A 19,296-nucleotide genomic window follows, 5' to 3' on the forward strand; every position below is an offset into this window, starting at 1 on the left:
GTATTAGCTGGAATAATACATTCCCGATAAGTGATAACACAGTAACATATACAGACTACTGTCCATGGTGCCAATTTAGAACTCTGAGCCGTTCCTTCACCAGAGAATCCGGAGAGATTTCTTAAACTGTAACTGGAGCAGCATGGTACAAAAGCAATGTTAAAACACCTTTTGCTTTGTTTGTGCAAAAGCTCAGAAGTGGTCACCATTTTTTCCTCTTTAAGTAAATTTGCTCAATGGAACTTCTTGATGGTTTGTGTACACATTTTTTGAAAAGGAGGTTTGTGTACACATTTGGCACAAGAGGAATAAGATATTTCTTAAAATAATTACAAAAGAGAGAAGTAAAAAGAAAGTAGAAATAGGCGTCCCTCTGATTGTATCCATGTAACTTGTAGCCTAGCGTGGTCCCCTCTTTCGACTCAGTATTTCCTGCTCTTTCAATTGATGCTGGAACCTGGCAAGGCGAGCCTGGAGGCTGACCAGACTTGCTGCTTTGCGTGATAGAACAAAGCTCAGCTGTGTGACATAATTATCGATGAGACTACCAGGTTGATCGACTTCAGCCAACAGTTTCATTTCCTGGTAGTGGAAGGCAAAATGTATTAATCATCTCAAGCACATCACTGACGGTCTCATATATTTCTTCCCAACATAATTTATTTATTTTTTAATTGGTTTTGTTTATAGGAACTCAAGAGGGTATAATAGAAGTTCACACAATACAATGATCACTGAAAATATCATCACTAGACAAACAGAAAAAAGAAGTATGGACAAAAATTTGAAGCTGTGCTGTTTCCAGATAAATGTCACAGAATCGCTGAATTTCTATTTGTGACAAATAAGGCAAAATAAGTGATGAATTTTCCTACTGCCCTCACAGATCTGATTTAAGCTATGTTGCTCGGACTCTTCAAAAATGTCGATGGGTGCGTGTCGGATCCTCCAAAAACAGTGTATTTTTGAAGGATCCGACATGGGTGCGGCAACATTTCTGGAGAGTCCAAGCAACTTAGGATCTAAGGAACCATAGCACACAAAAACACGGGAAGATGGTAGGAAGAAAAATGGGTGAGCAAAGGTTTTAACCAAAAAAGGGTGAAGTACATTTCATGCTTTCAAGCAAGCATGAAAATCTTATAGACATGGGATCACCCATGACTTGTGTTGCTTCACAGATAAAAGCATCTAAACTCTTGGATGAATGGACATCGCATCTAAAATAAATACCAAAAAAGATTCAAGAATTTAGATGACTAGGGGAAATAACACAGTTGACAACTACTATGCATGTCACTGAAATAGAGGAAATTTCCTGGCAATGCACCAACAAATATTCCTAGGTTTTGAAAGGAGTTGAGTTTAAGAATGTTATTGGAGATTTTGCTTACTTCACGAACGATCTCCATTGTATCTTCAATTTCTTTTCTATGGGCAGTTATCAGGGCCTCTTCTTCCTTCACACAGAAGGAAAGAAAATTAGCAGATGCCAATGGGGAGTTCATGACAGTTTTTCAAGTAGAAGAACAAATACTGCCCCTCCTCAATAACCAGAAAAACAAAAAAGAAATGAAAGCATAAAAAAACAATGCAAAGGGTAACAAAGTGAAGGCAGAGTGTATGTTAACCTCCAGTATCTCATTGATATTGTCATCACGAGGGGGTGAATTAAGTTCATTTTGTCTTGTTCCAATACTTTTTATGTTGGAGCTATTCGTACTTTGTTGTTTGTAACTTGTAGACAATGAGTCTGCGCTTGAAACATCAATTCTTGACCCGTTTCCTGGCCTTTCTGGCTTTTCGGGTTTCTCATCTCTAGAAACTTTCCTCCGAGGTGGAGACACTTTCTGCACCTTGTCTTCTGTATCAGCTGAACTTTGCATGTTTGGTGTTGGGTACATTTTCTGACCAGCTGGAACACGATAGCTATGCTTCATTTCAAACTTGTCCCTCTCCAGACCAGCAGAATTTGTCCCACTTTCTTCCCACCCAGTGAAGGTATGAGTTGAAGCAAAATTAGAGGTTTGGTTGCGCTCACTAGAGGGATTGTAAGATGTACTTTCTCTCTCCATCCTTCTACTTACTTCTGATACTTTTGACTCTTGAGGTTGCTCACTATCATCTTCTGCCTCAGTGGAAGCAACCAAAGTTGGTGCAGAAGAAGGTTCCTTCATCATCGGGAGTATTCTGCCTGCATTCTGATCCTTTTTTGTGTTTCCACTTTTAGATAGACTTTTGACCCTGTTGATCAAATGTCAATAGGCTGCAATACATAATAAACGAAAACAAACATTCAACTCATACAATAAAAGTGACGATACCTGTCTGCATATCTTAATGTGTTGAGTGTGTGTTCACATGATCCAGCATTAGGAGAAATGCAAGAAATCATAACAGTTCTTGAGTTGCCAACGAAGGAGTCACGAAGCACCTCAGTAAGTTTGCTCCCACGGAATGGAATATGGATCTGGTCATTGTCAAGAGCACGAATACACTCTTTAAGAGCCAACAAGCTCTTGTTAATTTCTGCTCCCTCAATCCTGGAAACAAATGAAAATGTAGGTTCAAAATAGTACTTTAGCATACCAGCATCAGGGCATGTAAACTGCAAGTGATTTGGCCTCTTTTTCCCTGTTTTGGAACAACTGTTAGTAGGATGGGTATTTTTGAGCTATTTGACTAGTTGGAGAGCATTTTTGTGCCAAAAAATACAATGGAGGGTAAGTTTGACCTATTTCGAATAGTTCAAGGGCATCTTTCACCCTTTTCCCTACAAAAATCTTTTATATATACTATGTCATGAAATTTCAAACAAAACTTTTAGGGAAAAATACTCTACTGTTTAAAGTCAATACTTAAAGCATCATACTTCATGGCGTCCTTGCTTGCAGTAATAATGAAAAAACATAGGCTTGGTCTTCAGGACATCAACTTTTATTTATTCCACACTAAAAAGAACTGCCGAGCATCAAGATGTGTGTCCCATGAAAACTTACCTTGTTTGTCGGTCATTATCAGTGGTGTCTGCACCTCTCTCACTTCCTGCAAGATCAATAAAGGAAATCTTCCCGATCACTTTGCCACCCTTAGAATCATTTCCATCATTATTTCGCTTGGAGTCCTTCACCTCATTGTGCTTCTTGACAACCAGCTGTAATATTGCGTGTGACCTTGATGATTCCTCATTTGCACCAGTGGAACCTGTACTCCTAGCAGCATTTCCCCTCACGATATATTCTTTCACAATCTGCACGTCTGAAACTTCAAATTCTTGGAGTCCAACAATGCAAACCTGTTGTCGGCCATCTTCCCTCATACAGAGTTTCCTGCATAAACGTAATGGAGTTAATTTGGTAAAACATTGATAAAAGAAAAAAAAAAGTGAGACATGAGGCAATAAATTCATGAAACTAACTATGTGAAGATTTCACATTATCTACAAGTTGGATGGCCCAGGACAAAAAAGAATGCAATATGTGCATACACTCTGCCACACTGAGCTCTTAGTTTCTGTAATTTCATACGGTACGAAAATAAAGTAAGAGATGCCCCAATCTCATGAGTCATGACTCCATATTATATAACAGAGACCTACTGAAAGGCTCTAGGTTAGAAAACAAGAAACACAGAAAAATTAATCCAAAGTTTTTAGATTTATATCTCAGGCATGACATCTACTCAGTAGTCTCTCTCTCTCTCTCTCTCTCTCACACACACACACACACACACAAAATATATATATGTTCATATGCATGCTTTTTTGATAAGTAATAGATTGCATATTGACATCCCACATAGAAGGATAAGAGAAATAGATGTCCCACATAGAAGGATAAGGATACTAACTTTCTATCACTGAGAAGATCGAACAGTTTACCACCATATATTTCAAAAAAACTAAGCCACAACTTAAATTTCTGGCTACGATACACTGGCTGATGCAACAATCTCATAAGATCTTCCGCAGCTCTAAGAGGCAAAGGTTGCATAGTGTACGTCTTACCACTCCCTGACATCAAAAAAAGAAAGGAAAAGGACATAAGTGAATTTGAAGATAACCAACTACGCAGATGCTGAGAGTAACAGAAAACAAACCAATAACAGCAAGAAGAAATACAAATTCAATAGTTACAGGCTTATAGAAACTTCCATTAATAGACACTCATAAAGAGAAACCAAGGTAAACATAAAAAATACAATGGCTTAGTGTCATGTGGTCCATTTCTGACCATGGAAAAAGGAAGTGGAAGCTGCAATAGTCCCATGCGTACATATTATAAGAACTTTCCCCTCTTGAAAACTGACTAATCTTGAAACAACCTGTCCTTTTCCTTTTCCCTATGCTGAGGCAGCACCAACAAATCAATCCATCGAAGTTCCTATTGGCATACATAAAAAGAAGAAAAGGACTGACCGACCGCTGTTCAAGAGAGATCCCGAAGGCTCAAACTTTTTGCTAGCTTTGAAACATGGGCCGAAGGAAAGAGGAAGACCAAACAAAGTCGCGGCGATTCCCCACTTTCCATTGAAGTAGGGGGGTCCTCTTTCCCCACCATTCTGGCCTCAATGCTGAGTCCTTTCAGACCCTATTCTCTGAATGGAGAAAGAGCAGGAAGTAAAGCACCCGCATCTAGGAGGGAAGTTCAGGGGTTAGAGTGTGTTTTCGAAAGGCTAGAAAGTTTGACGTATATAGATATATAGTGAGTGTGCATGCGGGGTGTAGGTATACCACTTACTATGATGCCATAAATATTAAAGAAGGGTCGTCAATGATTATTCCTTCAACTCCAGAAGGAAAAACATTCCAAAGGATTTCCCCTCGTGCATTCAATAACTCACTGTTCTAATGAGCATCTTTTGACCAAGCAGGTCAAACAAGACCAGACCTAACTATATTTTGCACCTACCAGTTAAGAATTTAAAGGTCCATTTCATAAATTTGCACTGGTCATACAAACAAGATTAGATAAATGAGATCACGACATAACTCCAAATTGGAAAAATCTCAACATGATTTTTAAGAGCTCCTTCATCTTGGATCTCATCTGCCAAGCTTGTTTCCCTTCTACAAATTCTCCCAAAACTTAAATACCAAACACAGAGAACTATACAACAAATCTAGCAGCAATTATCTAAAGGCGAGGAGATAATTGAGCACCCTATATTAACTACCAGAAAAATGAATGAGTACCTTATATTAAAAAAAACTGAAACAAACATGTGAAGAAATACAGACACACCTGTTTGGCCATAAGCGAAACATGTTGCTTTTGTGCGCTGAAATATAATAGGAATAATTGGTTGCACAGTAACCCGATAAACCTGCAAAGTATTGCATAAGGCACAACCATGATAGAAAACTGGAACCTAACACATTAAGTTGGAAATGTTTTATATGTCAAAGAATGGAAAACACCAATCCTTGCAAAGCAAAAACTCAAGGCAGTCTAAATCATTTTTGACATGATCGCAGGACAAGCACATAAATCAATTGTCTTTGGGATTAGTATTTCCATTTGTCTGATGAAATAATACCTCATCATTAGTAACATGTTCATCTAGGACAGCATCAAAACAGAACTCATGCTTCTCCACATAAGCTGTCAAATCCACCTTCCATAATGAAACCAAAACTCAGTTCCTCAAAGACTTAAAAGGTCAAATAAGCCACCGAAAAGCATCATCAGCTCTCCATAGCGTATGATGCAAGTGTCAAAAATCTGTAACTACAAATCACAAACCTTAAGCTTGGGTTCATGAACAATGAGAGAAGCGTTGTCAGATATAGTGACAATGTCATCCTCTTTCCGAGCAATCTCCTTCTTATTTACAGGTCTTTTACGCACCTATCCACACACAATTGTCAGCTTTAGAAAATTGTGTAGTATATCAGTTTTCGAAATTTAAGGAGCGGTAAAAGAACATTTAGTAGTATTACCAGATACTACCTACTTCCCAAATCTAGTCTATATCAGTTTTTCTTTTCTATGACCGTGGTGTCTGGGCCAGCTTTTGCGCACCTCGACTTATTCCGCGGGATACATGTCACCTCCCACCGGCAATATATACTAGATAACTCTGTCCACCAAGGTTAGGGCAGCTGGGAAGAATAAATCCGCTAAGCTTTTGAACCTGAGACCAGGGTTCTCAACCACTTCATTGACCACTAGGCCACACCCTTGGGTGCTTCTATATCAGTTCGAATTGCAGAATAAAGAACACATTTTCTTATAAAGAAAGAGGGTCATGAACCGCACATTAAGTTATAGTACATGCAGAACTGACATACCACTACTTTAATCTTTGCCACGTTGTTTTCCCTTGCATTGTTTTCTTTATCAACTGGCGGAAATCCAGCTGCAGCATCAGTGTCTGGAGATGGCTTTTGCTGCTGACTGGTAGGAGCATCAAAGTCTCGATCAAAGGAGTAGTTTACTGCCGGCATAAAATGTGATGGCTCAAATGGTTCAGAATTAACATGCTATATTGAAAATAAAGCAAACATTAGTACTCAACAATTCTCTTCTATACGACAGACAGCAGGGGGCAGTTTCACTTAATGACAAGAAATGAAATCAGATATAACTATAGACCAGTGTTATCAAAGGCGCGCTTTAAGCACGCTTAAGCCCTGAAACGAGGCTCAAAATGTGTTGAGCGCTTTGCCTCACTTTATGTGCGCTTTAGTGTCTTCAACAAGGTTCTAAAACAAAGTTTTCCTTGCCAATGAGCCTCTTATGAAGAAGTGACACTAAACAATTAATATTTCACTTAATTATAATTTTTTGTATAATTTCTTTGGTCATATATTTGTCATTCATGTTTATAATGATTAGTCTTGGACTAAACATATATATTTGTGTTTTTTCTCCCTTTGCGCCTTTTTTCATTAAAGTCCACGCTTTATTTGCGCTTTGTGATTAAAGCCTCCACTGACCTTAGAGCCTTTTTGCGCATTTCGCCTTTGATAACACTGCTATAGACACATCTTATGTTCTTCACTTCCCCAATAAGACCACAACGTACTTACTAGAACAAATTACAAAGTGATTCTAACTAAGAGAGTAATGGCTATAAAAGAAAGAAAACAGCTGCATCACAACCTCTTTAAATTCTGGAAAGCTTCAATCTTTAACAAGCACAATGTTGACTAAATCCATAGTGGTCTTCGTTTAAAACACATTATCCAAGAAGGTAATGAAGTTTTGCTGATTGTGCAATGCATGCTCTCACAACCTTTAATAGGCAAGAAATGCTTGGAAATTAACACTTATCTGAGAAAAAGCATCAAAATACATATTTTCATTTGGTATTAAGCATCCTCTCTGCATTTTTGAGCTTGACAACACATTGTCAAATGCATCCAAATGTTAATCTAATTTCATCTTTATATAATAATCCCAGTGATATCCATTACTGCTGAAATATATGACAACAGTAATATTTTACTGTTAAGTACAATTCCGAAAAATGGACGGAAAGGCTCTAGTGAAAGGATCAATTATTTACTTGAATGAACCCATATTCAGTAACCCTTGTCTATATCCTTCTTCCTTTTCCTCTCTTTCATTGTAATTCTCCTTTTTGGTGGGGGTTGGGGGATGGCGTGTAGGGGCAGGTAAAATGGGAATGGCCGGGGAGAAAAGCCGTGCTTTATCATATCCAGCTGAACACCGCACAACTAATAGATGTCCCCAGCTTAACAATGTGCTTTTTATTATTTCATTTTGAAATGCTTAAACAATGTATACTTATAAATTATAATAGAAGTGCCGAAGTCGAATATTTTCATACCTCAGATAAGAGCTCTGTATCATCCATAGAATGCAGATCCAGAAGCCCATCCCCAAAGTCTCCTCTGAACTCAGGAGAATAGTAACCTTCGGATGCTCCAATCCCTCCAGGACTCTGTGTAGTTGGAGTATATGGCTCGGAAGCAGATTCACCATTAAAGTTGAGATTTCTCATTAATTTGAGAAGCCTCTGCTTCTCCTCCATAGATTGCGCTCCATATCCCTTTAAACAATATTCCAAGCCTCCCCCGTTACTAACAAACTTAATGAGAAACATTTATACAAACTAAGAATGCCACGATAAGGCCACATGGTCATGTTAAAATGAAAGGGAACAAGGGGTGGCAAAGGAAAGTATAAATGCCTGTGATAAACTCCTCAATACGGTGTGACTGACAGTAACCAAACATTTCAAGTAAGGCCAATGGAGTTTACAAGGATGCAATGCTCCTCCTTTGAGTAAAAATAAAAACTGAGAAATTACCTAAACCACAGTGTCCAGGAATGTGGGAAGATAGTCTACAATTTTATCCTCACTAGTCACATTGGTAGTCAGTAGGAGGTATAAACCAACTAGAAGGACCAATGGGACCAGAGTAGAAAATAGAATAACGTCATGCCTCATATAAATCCTCAAAATCCATCTTTGCACCATTGAAGCTAGGATAAATCAAACTAAAACTACAATGAAGTGAATCACAACAAGTTTCTCAGTTCTTTACTAAGCTCTAAAGTCTAGATTCGAGTAAAATGTACACATTATCAAAATTAAGATTTACCTGCATAAGCAGGTTAGGAAGGAGACGTTGATCGACACCCGTAGACGCCAGGGGAGAGGCCAGATGTTGTAACCCAGCAGACTGAAGCCATCGTGCCATGACAGCATCACCCGCGTCACCAGTGGGACCAGCATTGCCTGGGTGATCATACACAGCAGTAGCTGCCGGATTGCTCTGCTGCGTGTGGCCACCCATGTGGCGCTGCAATCTCCTTTGAGGAGCCAATTTTAAGATCTTCTATGCAATACTTCAACAACACCACAAAGAAACCAAAACAGAAAAAAAAAAATCAAAAGCTGGACTTTTTCCCAATTATTTCAATTCTAACTCCACCTAGAAACAACAACTACATCTCAATCTCAAACTAGTTGGAGTAAGTTATAAGAATCCTCTGAGTCCATTTTTCTCCATTTGGACCGTTTATTTCTAATCAAAGCAACCAAAAAAGTAGGGAAAAAAAACTGGTAGATCATTCTTCAAGAACTAATCTTTGGAAAAAAAGGACACTCACATGAAAGCAAAACGTCCAAATCAAATAAGGGTATTCACGTAACGTGTAAATTCACCAATTTCAGTATGAAACAACCCAGAAAAGCAGTCGATTTCGATCTTAATCTTGAAATGCAATTACTTTAAGTCTACCTAACAATACAATGCATGAAAAAAATCAACAAACCCACAAAAAATTAAGAGAAAAATAAGATTAAACACATATATAGAATCATAAACATTTATAGAACTGAAATGCAATACCTGAAAAATAAGAGCTGAATTGGATTATCCAAAAGAAGATTTGAGTAAAAATGGATTAAACCCAGAAAGGAAACAACCCTAATTTCTCGGATTGGATTTAGAAATTTGCTTGGAAGGGATGATTATGTGAAGCTTCTTTTTCATTTTTTATCATAGTAGTAATAATTAATTTCTTGAAAGAGGGAGTATATCCATCGATTTTGTATATATATATATATATTGATGTATTAACTCAATTGGTTTGAAGTTTGGTCATTCACATTATTAATTCGCATGCTTTAATGTTTTCTGAGTGGAGCCCATAGAGCTTGCATTAAACAGCTAAATTTGGTGCTGTGACACAGGAAATTTGGTGGAGCCGTTGAAGTACTATAAAATACCCTTGGATATGTAACAAAAAATAGATATATTTTCATTTAATTTTGTTATGTAAAAGTAAACTTAAAGATTACTCATTAAGGAGTTTGAAATATACTTGCTGTCTAAGTAGGGTGATTAGTGCTTTTTAATCACCTATAAAGCATCAATAGTGCTTAATAAATCTCACCAAATGTCTATATTTGCACCTATCACCTAGCATAATTCTACATATTTTTTAAAATGTATTAAGGGGAATATTTTGATAGTTAAAAGAAACTATCATCAGTTAATTTATACTTTCATGAATATAAGATATTGATTTTTTGAGTTTCCATCCTTAACCTACTAACTTTTGTAAATAAAAAAAAATAGTGAGAATAAACAATAGATTAAAAAGAAAATATAAATTTATATAATTGCGAAAAACAAAATCACAAAATATTCATAGTACCATTACTTTCTCCGTTTCAACTATATATGTGATATGCATTTTTTACTTAGTCCAAGAAAATTATGTTTTTCTTATAGTATGAAATAGTAATAATTTTTTTAATGCTATGTTATCTTTTTCCTATTATTTTCTATGTCCTCTTTTAGTTCTATATTTGTTTGTTTTTTTTTTTGGGAATTAACGAGACATTTTATTAATCATCAAATCATATTTATAAAATATAGCTAACGAACATTCTGGCTGCTCATTATTCTTTACTTATAGTAGCCTATGACAGCTAAAAAACAATATTTGTATGGAGAACAAATAGTTTCAAACAGTTTTCTATTGCCCCTCACTTTTATGCACATATTTGTCTATATATAGTATGAAGTAAGGCTCTTTTGTTTTGGTAACACGCTAGAATACCGTGGCATCTCTCTCACACTAAACCTCATATATATACCAGTGCTGCAAAGCAGACTTTCCGGAGAGCATTTTGTGCTACTTTTGATTTGTTGTTGTAGTACCTTTAGTTCCATTCTTGGTCCAAAGGGAGGATCTGTCATTGTCATCTCAACCATCTCAGTGCTCCTTGCCAAATATGTATTTACATTCAAAAAAACAGATGATGCAAGGATTTATTGGAAACAGAATGTACATTTATGATTTTTTTACCAAAATAAGTCATTATTTAAATTAATTCACCAAAATAGTATGTTTTTTGATTTTTTTACAAAACTAGTATAAACGTACTTGACAGTAACTTATTAGGTATTATTTTATTAAAAAAAATAAATGACAAAAGGACAAACATTTGACGGAGTAAACAGACTGAAAACGTTAACGTATAAAACCTTACTGTCAATAACGTTTTAAGCTTAAAAAGTAACTTATCCCCCAACTAAAACAAACGATGTCGTTCGCATCACCATGTTATGCGTTTCAAAACCCTTATGCAGCCTCCCCATTAGATTCATTGACGTTCCCAACCCTTGCTGCTCTGTGCCTAATCCATCACCGTCGATGTTGACGGAAGAATGAGATTCAGGACAACTTTACTATCATAAATCTTTCGAAAAGTATAGAACATAGTTTTTTTATGCTTGAGGTATGATTTCTCTTTACATAGTAGAAGTAATACTTGGATTACATCTTAATATTCCCACAATTTAGCTGACATAAAGTTCATAATTCTGTCTATCTAGATTTGATTAGGTGAAATCTAATTTTATAAAGGGTTAGGGGCAATTATTTTCCTTTGTAAATGTCTCATCTTTATCGTTAAAAGGATGAGGTATGTCTACTTTTTTTTTATGTAACTCACATATATTATCATCGTTAACTCAGTAATTTCAAAATTTCTTGCCGCTGTCAGCTGCTCTAATTTATATGGAAAAAAGTGTCAATCTTACCTCTAAAATATTTGATATGAGGCAATTTTGCAAGAGAGACCCTTCTGTTTTTTTTTTTGTAGCTAATGAGTCATTCAGCTTAGAAGTCGATCTAAACTGTAAGACTTGCATTGTTGCACTATTAAGCTAAGTGTTTCATTAGCTCTATCAGTAAGACTCGACTTCCCTTTTGTAATATGAACAATACAAAACTGTATTTGCTCTCAGGTGACTAGATTGGGTGTACGTAGTAATTTGTAACCACTGCATCAATATGATGTATGTAACCATTACATAGATGTAATTCTCAAATGCAGTCTTAATTCACTAAAATAGTTGTGCTAAATTATTAGGAGCAAGGTAAAACCCTGTGTGCATCTAAAGGGTAGTGACTGCGAGTTTTTCTTGTCATAAAAAAATATTATGCTAAATTATACTTAGTTCACTAAAAAAAAACTTGGTCAGTGGATATAGATAAAAGGAAGGTCATAAAAAGAAAAAAACTACTCACACAAATTGAGCCCTTGTTGATTGCACTTATCCCCTAAAAAGTCCAAGCAGAAATAAATAACAGAGGATACTCTGTCGATAAGCAATACCAAACCCAAAAGTGAATAGGAAAATAGCCAGTATGTTTTTGAGGAATAGTTGGCGTGGCGTGGCGTGGCGTGGTAATACTAGTTTAAAAGATTTAGAGGATGTTTGATCCTACTTACCTTGTGTTATAGGATATTGTCTATTTTAATAATTTTATTTTGATTTGCGCGTAATCTTCTCAGACTAGCAATTCAGATTTACATTTAAGTTTACTTTTATGTGTTTTTCGTTTCATAGGTATCTTTTTTATGGCTGATAATAATTCGTATCAACTAGATTTCGATCCACTTGAATTATATATGAAGAGAGGTGATGAAAATTTTGGGACCTTGTAAAGAAACATCTCATTACTCATCTTGTTATTGTTAATCCTACTCCGCGTCCTCACTATCAGTGATAGCAAGCTTAAATGGAAAATTCAACAACATATGAAGCAATGGTAAGTGATTTATATTTCTTTTGATTCAATTAAATAGTAATAGTCATATCTTTCTAAGTCATGCACACACTGTATTTAAGATATAGATACTTTCTGAGGTGCATTTTTGGTACCTTTTGTACAGTGAAGAAAATAATTTGAATACTTCAACATTGCTATAGTGAAAAAGCAATTAGAATACTTTAGCTTCTACTTTCTAAATATAGAACAAGAAAATTTTCACTTGGAGCTTCTGCTTTACTTGTAATGGTTTATCATGAATCAACAAGTCCTCTTATACAAGTGTGTGCTTGTTATTTAACTCATAGTTAAAGTAATATTGTATTCTATTAATATAATTGATATTTTAACATTATTTCTTCACATAATTGCTCTTTTTTTTAGTTAAAATAATTGAAAATTTATCCTTACTTGCCAGGAAGTAATTATATTGTTAAAATGATCAGATGATACAGAATGTGGTGTCACAAAATTAGTTAACAGAGAAGTTTGTTACAAGCTGTTAAGTTGTTAGGCTGACATGTGCATTAGGTGTGTTAGTTAAGAACCTTCTAGATGCTTCTACAACTTTGCAATCTGTGTGTATAAAAGCATTGAGAATGCTTCACATTGATTAAGACGATTATGCAGATCAATAGAAAATTCTCTCTTCTTCTCTCTTTCTAATTCTTTGATCATCTCTGTCTAGAAGAGCTTCAAGCTCAGAATTCTAACATGGTATCAAAGCACTCGATCCTAGCTAATTAGGAGCAGTATTATTACTCAGATTAGAGATACTTCAGCAAGGTAGTTGAAGTAGTTGAAGATTGTAGCAATGCCGATTCCAAGGATAGATCAAAATGATCCTCTGTACATTGGCCAGTCAGATACTTCAGGATCTGTTTTGGTTCCCATCAAGTTGACAGGATCAGAAAACTATGGGATCTGGAGTAGGTTAATGAGGATTGCTTTGTTAGGGAAGAGGAAATATGGTTTTGTTACAGGAGCTTGCACCAGAGCTCTGTACAAAGATGAATTACATGAGCAGTGGGAAACTTGTAATGCAATCGTGTTATCTTGGATAATGAATACAGTTAGTGAAGATCTCTTAAGTGGAATTGTATATGCCACAAATGCTTTCTCAGTTTGGGCTGATCTGAAGGAAAGGTTTGATAAGGTGAATCGCATGAGAATATACCAGCTACATAGAGAAATCACTACTCTGGATCAAGGTACAGATTCAGTATCTCTTTACTTTACAAAACTGAAGACTCTTTGGAATGAATATGATGCTGTAGTTCCCAGTCCTGGTTGTACATGTCCTCAATCAAAGGATTATGTTGATCATATACAACAGTTGAGATTGATACAATTTTTGAGTGGTTTGAATGAGTCTTATGACCAAGCTCGTAGGCAGATCCTGCTCAAAGGAGCCACACCTACCATAAATTAAGCTTATACTATGATCATTGAAGATGAGATTCAACATTCAAACTATGTAGCAAATGTCATTCAAAAACCTGATCCAATGGCTATGAATGTGCATAAGAGTCAAGGAAAGGAATATTACAAAGGAAGAAAGTGTGAGTTTTGTCACTTTACTGGTCATACCAAGGAGAATTGTTACAAGCTGATAGGTTATCATGATGACTGGAAGAATAGAAGGAAGTCTAATAATCTGAGAAATGCATCAGGAGCCTCTTACAGTGGTGATGGTGGTAAGCAATTTCCAGCTAACAATGTAAAAAATTCTGCAGGATCCTCACACTATGCAGGACAGCATTCAGCAAATCATGCTGCTGGTATTTTCCATTCACAGGAGGCTTTAACCAGCTTTGATGAGGATAAGACTTTACACAAGGGACACGCATTCACCGAGCAGGAGTATAAACAAATCATGGAGATGCTAAACAAAGATGTGAAGGAACCTAAGCAAGTCAACATGGCAGGTATTGCTACTACTTGTCTAATGTCAACTGGCTTTACACAAAATTGGATAGTGGACTCAGGTGCCTCTCATCATATTACTGCAAACATACACTTATTAACTAAGAGTTATAGCATAGATAAGACACAACAGAATTAGGTCCATCTACCAACAGGGGACAAAGTAGATATTAGTCATGTTGGTGAGGCATTGATTTTTGACAACAACAGTGTTAAAAATGTCCTCTGTGTACCAAACTTCAAGTTCAACCTCCTGTCAGTTTCACAGATCACAAGGGGGCTATCTTGTTTTGTATCTTTTTACCCTGACTTTTGTGTCTTTCAGGACCTCTACAGTGGCAGGGTCAAGGGGATTGATAAAGAAGAATGAGGGTTGTATGTTTTCAAGGGAGACACTACAATAGTACACAGACAGAAATCCATCTCTGGTCCTCCACTAGTGACTGCAGGAGCAATAATACAGGATGTTCACCTATGGCATAAAAGGCTTAGACATCCTTCGTCTCAAGTTTTAAGTTTTTTGAATTTAGTTCCAAAAAATCATAGTGACACTCAGTGTTCAGTTTGTCCATTGGCTAAGCAAACTAGACTTACTTTTCCTATCAGTACTTCTAAAGCCTGTATGAGATTTGATATTGTACACATGGATCTCTAGGGTCCTTATAAGACTCCTACTATAGATAAGAAACATTACTTCTTAACCATTGTATATGACTATAGCAGATTTGCATGAGTTTATCTGTTACAATTGAAATCTGAGACTGTTGTTGCTATCAAAATTTTCCTCAAAATGGTTACCACACAATTTGATTCTCATGTGAAAGTGGTCAGGTCAAACAATGGTACTGAGTTTTTTAACTCTCAATGTACAACTTTATTTCATGATTTAGGCATCTTGCATCAAAGTAGTTGCCCCCACACACCACAACAAAATGGTGTAGTAGAAAGAAAGCATAGACACATTCTGAATATTGCTAGAGCTATCAGATTTCAGTCACATTTGCCCATTAGGTTTTGGGGTTTATGTATCAAAGCTGCAGTGTATTTGCTGAATAGATTACCTTCTTCTACCCTGGATAATGTGAGTCCTTATGAGATGTTTTATTCAAAATCTCCATCTCTATCTCACCTAAGGGTAATAGGATGCCTTGGTTATGTCACAGTATTGCCTAAAAGTGACAAGTTTGGAGAAAGAGCTGCTCCTGCTATTCTCATAGGTTATTCTGAACTGCAGAAAAGGTATATAATGTTGGATCTAAGATCAAACAAGTTATCTATGAGTAGAGATGTGTATTTTGAAGAGGATGTGTTTCCTTTCACTACAACATTACTACATAATGAGTTGTTTACTAGCTCTGCTGGTTCCCCTTTATTTCAAGATGTTACTTACCCTGCCCATGATGATGCAACTGAAAATGTTGATGTTGAGGCTAATGGTGATATTACTGACAATGCTGATGCTACTGAGATTATATGTAATAATGATTCCCAGTTTTCAACTACTAGTTCTGCAGACATCAGTCCTGATATATATTCTTCCCCTCCTGTCATGCTTACACCTATGGAACCTTCTATCAGACAGACCTCCAGGCCCACTAAAGCACCAACCTGGTTGCAAGACTACATCACTACTGGCAGGAAGCAAAGCAGTACTAGACATCCCTTGGCCAACTTTCTTAGCTATGAGAAGTTAACCTCATGTTATAAGAGTTATTTGTGTAANATTCTGAACTGCAGAAAGGGTATATAATGTTGGATCTAAGATCAAACAAGTTATATGTGAGTAGAGATATGCATTTTGAAGAGGATGTGTTTCCTTTCACTACAACATTACCACATAATGAGTTGTTTACTAGCTCTGCTGGTTCCCCTCTATTTCAAGATATTACTTACCCTGCCCATGATGATGCAACTGAAAATGTTGATGTTGAGGCTAATGGTGATATTACTGACAATGCTGATGCTACTGAGATTATATGTAATGATGATTCCCAGTTTTCAACTACTAGTTCTGCAGACATCAGTCCTGATATATATTCTTCCCCTCCTGTCATGCTTACACCTATGGAACCTTCTATCAGACAGACCTCCAGGCCCACTAAAGCACCAACCTGGTTGCAAGACTACATCACTACTGGCAGGAAGCAAAGCAGTACTAGACATCCCTTGGCCAACTTTCTTAGCTATGAGAAGTTAACCTCATGTTATAAGAGTTATTTGTGTAAAGTGTCTGACTATATAGAGCCTAAGAACTTCAAACAGGCAGCCAAGGATGACAGGTGGATTCTTGCCATGCAACAGGAGATTCAGGCCCTTGAAGACAATAAGACTTGGCAGGTAGTTGACTTACCTGAAGGCATGCATACTATTGGTTCTAAATGGGTGTACAAGGTCAAATACAAGGCAACTGGTGAAGTGGAGAGATTTAAGGCCAGATTAGTTGCTAAAGGGTACAGCCAACAAGAAGGATTAGACTATCATGATACATTCTCACCTGTGGCCAAGATGGTGACAGTCAGATGTGTGATTGCTTTAGCTGTCTCTAGAGGCTGGAGTTTATACCAAATGGATGTTTATAATGCATTTCTTCAAGGTGACTTGGATGAAGAAGTCTACATGGACATGCCAGAAGGTTTTAAGAAGCCAGGGGAGAACAAAGGATGCAGGTTACTCAAGTCTTTGTATGGCCTTAAACAGGCATCTAGACAATGGAATTTGAAACTTACTACTGCCTTGTTGGACTCTGGTTTCACTCAAAGTGTTCATGACTACTCTTTATTCACTTTGACCAGGGGAGCAGACATAATGGTTATTCTTGTCTATGTTGATGATTTACTCATCACATGTACTAATGAGAAAATGATCATTGAAGCTAAAGACAGTCTACATCATAAGTTCAAACTCAAGGATTTAGGTGAGCTCAGGTTTTTCTTGGGCATTGAAGTCCTCAGATCTCCTAAAGGTGTTATTCTCAATCAGAGAAAGTATGTTTTGGAACTCATTGCTGATGTAGGCCTCACTGGTGCCAAGCCTGCTTCCACTCCTCTTGAGACCAATTTGAAACTTACCTCAGTTGATCATGATGTGGTAAATGGTCTTACTGGGGATGCTCCTCTACTAGATATTACTTCTTATCAAAGACTGGTTGGTAAGCTTCTCTATGCAACCATTACAAGACCAGACATTTGCTATGCAGTTCAAACCCTCAGTCAGTTTATGCAGTCCCCAAAGAAGTCACATTGGGAGTCAGCACTTAGGGTGGTTTGATACTTAAAAGGCACAGTAGATCAAGGTGTATGGTTGTAGGCCAAACCTACCACTACTCTTACCTGTTGGTGTGATTCTGATTGGGCTGCATGCCCCAACACTAGAAGGTCCATTACAGGTTATGTGGTCAAGTTTGGTGAGTCATTAGTGTTTTGGAAGTCTAAGAAACAACAAACTGTTTCCATAAGCTTAGCTGAGGCTGAATACAGAAGCATGACTTCAGCTGTATCTGAAGTCACTTGGTTGCTTGGATTGTTCACTGAATTGGGAGTTCCAGTTCAAAGTCCTATCAATATTCTCAGCGACAGCAAATCAGCCATACAATTAGCAGCAAATCCGATCTTTCATGAGAGGACCAAACACATCGAGATAGACTGCCACTTCATCCGGGATAAAATCAAAGCAGGGGTGGTTGACACTATACATGTTCCTACTCGACAACAACTTGCAGACTTATTGACAAAGGGGCTCAGTCAAGCTCATCATTCTTATCTCTTGGGCAAGCTTGGTGTGCTTAATGTTTTGCACCCTTCAGCTTGAGGGGGTGTGTTAAAATGATCAGATGATACACAATGTGGATACACAATGTGGTGTCACAAAGTTAGTTAACAGAAACAGATAGTTAACAGAGAAGTTTGTTACAAGTTGTTAAGTTGTTAGGCTGACATGTGCATTAGGTGTGTTAGTTAAGAACCTTCTAGATGCTTCTACAACTTTGCAATCTGTGTGTATAAAAGCATTGAGAATGCTTCACATTGATGTAAGACGATTATGCAGATCAATAGAAAATTCTCTCTTCTTCTCTCTTTCTAATTCTTTATTCATCTCTGTCTAGAAGAGCTTCAAGCTCAGAATTCTAACATATATCTTTATCAGCACGGCAAAAAGAAAAAAATAAAGGCTAAATTTTGAAGTGAAGACTTTCCGTGGAAAGGTTATTTAGAACACAACAATGACAAGAAGCTATATTTTGGAATTTTGATGAAGAAAAAACTGTTATTGAGTATATGTATTCATTTGGTTATTGAATCGATTGTGTAATATATTATGTTTATTGTAAATGTTTTAAGCTATGAAAACTGATCCAAATTCTCTGGCACCTTAATTATGAGGGTGTTGTTTACTATTCTTAGAGCCTGTTTGGATGGGCTTTTAAGCTGGTCAAACTGACTTAAAAGTCAATTTTGACTTTTTAGAGTGTTTGACAATTATCAAAGTGACTTATTTTAAGTAAAAAATGACTTATTTTAAGCCAAAAGCTAAAAGCTAGGTGAGGGGAGTTTTTTTTTTCCAACTTAAAAGTCCTTTTATGTTGACCAAGTATATTGCCTTTCTGCCCTTAATTCTTTTATATAATTCCCAAATTGCCCATATTGAATTAACCCTAACATCTATTATTATTATTATTATTATTATTATTATTGTTGTTGTTGTTGTTGTTGTTGTTGTTGTTGTTGTTGTTGTTATTATTATTGTTGTTATTATTATTGTTATTATTCTTATTGTTGTTGTTGTTGTTGTTGTTGTTGTTGTTGTTGTTGTTGTTATTATTATT

The 19,296-nt window shown here is 36.6% G+C and overlaps 2 protein-coding genes across 4 annotated transcripts in view; both read right to left on the reverse strand.

Moving 5' to 3' along the window:
- LOC125853793 (probable protein phosphatase 2C 40) overlaps positions 1-16,618 on the reverse strand; it is a 103,199-nt gene extending 86,581 nt beyond the window's left edge. Inside the window, exon 1 of one of the 2 annotated variants that reach the window (XM_049533546.1) lies at positions 16,614-16,618. The gene's annotated coding sequence lies outside the window, so the exon portion shown is untranslated. Of the gene's footprint in view, positions 1-16,110; positions 16,116-16,613 lie in introns of those variants that run through there. The other variant, XM_049533545.1, reaches the window with a different exon arrangement.
- On the reverse strand, positions 286-9,489 carry LOC125853781 (kinesin-like protein KIN-13A). 2 transcript variants are annotated; one of them, XM_049533532.1, is made up of 13 exons: positions 9,329-9,489; positions 8,576-8,822; positions 7,798-8,019; positions 6,293-6,484; positions 5,745-5,849; positions 5,539-5,616; positions 5,244-5,325; positions 3,850-4,012; positions 3,000-3,329; positions 2,325-2,543; positions 1,632-2,244; positions 1,395-1,460; positions 286-582 (listed from the first exon to the last, which is right to left on the reverse strand). In XM_049533532.1, the coding sequence occupies exons 2-13, from the start codon at positions 8,768-8,770 to the stop codon at positions 400-402; spliced, it is 2,448 nt and encodes an 815-aa protein (XP_049389489.1). In that variant the 5' UTR covers positions 8,771-8,822; positions 9,329-9,489; the 3' UTR covers positions 286-399. The 2 variants fall into 2 exon arrangements, with proteins under 2 accessions (XP_049389489.1, XP_049389490.1); XM_049533533.1 differs by lacking the exon at positions 7,798-8,019.
- Positions 16,619-19,296: the final 2,678 nt, after the last annotated feature.

The sequence above is a fragment of the Solanum stenotomum genome, chromosome 1, assembly GCF_019186545.1.
Source record: "Solanum stenotomum isolate F172 chromosome 1, ASM1918654v1, whole genome shotgun sequence".
In the NCBI taxonomy this organism is placed as follows: Eukaryota; Viridiplantae; Streptophyta; class Magnoliopsida; order Solanales; family Solanaceae; genus Solanum; species Solanum stenotomum.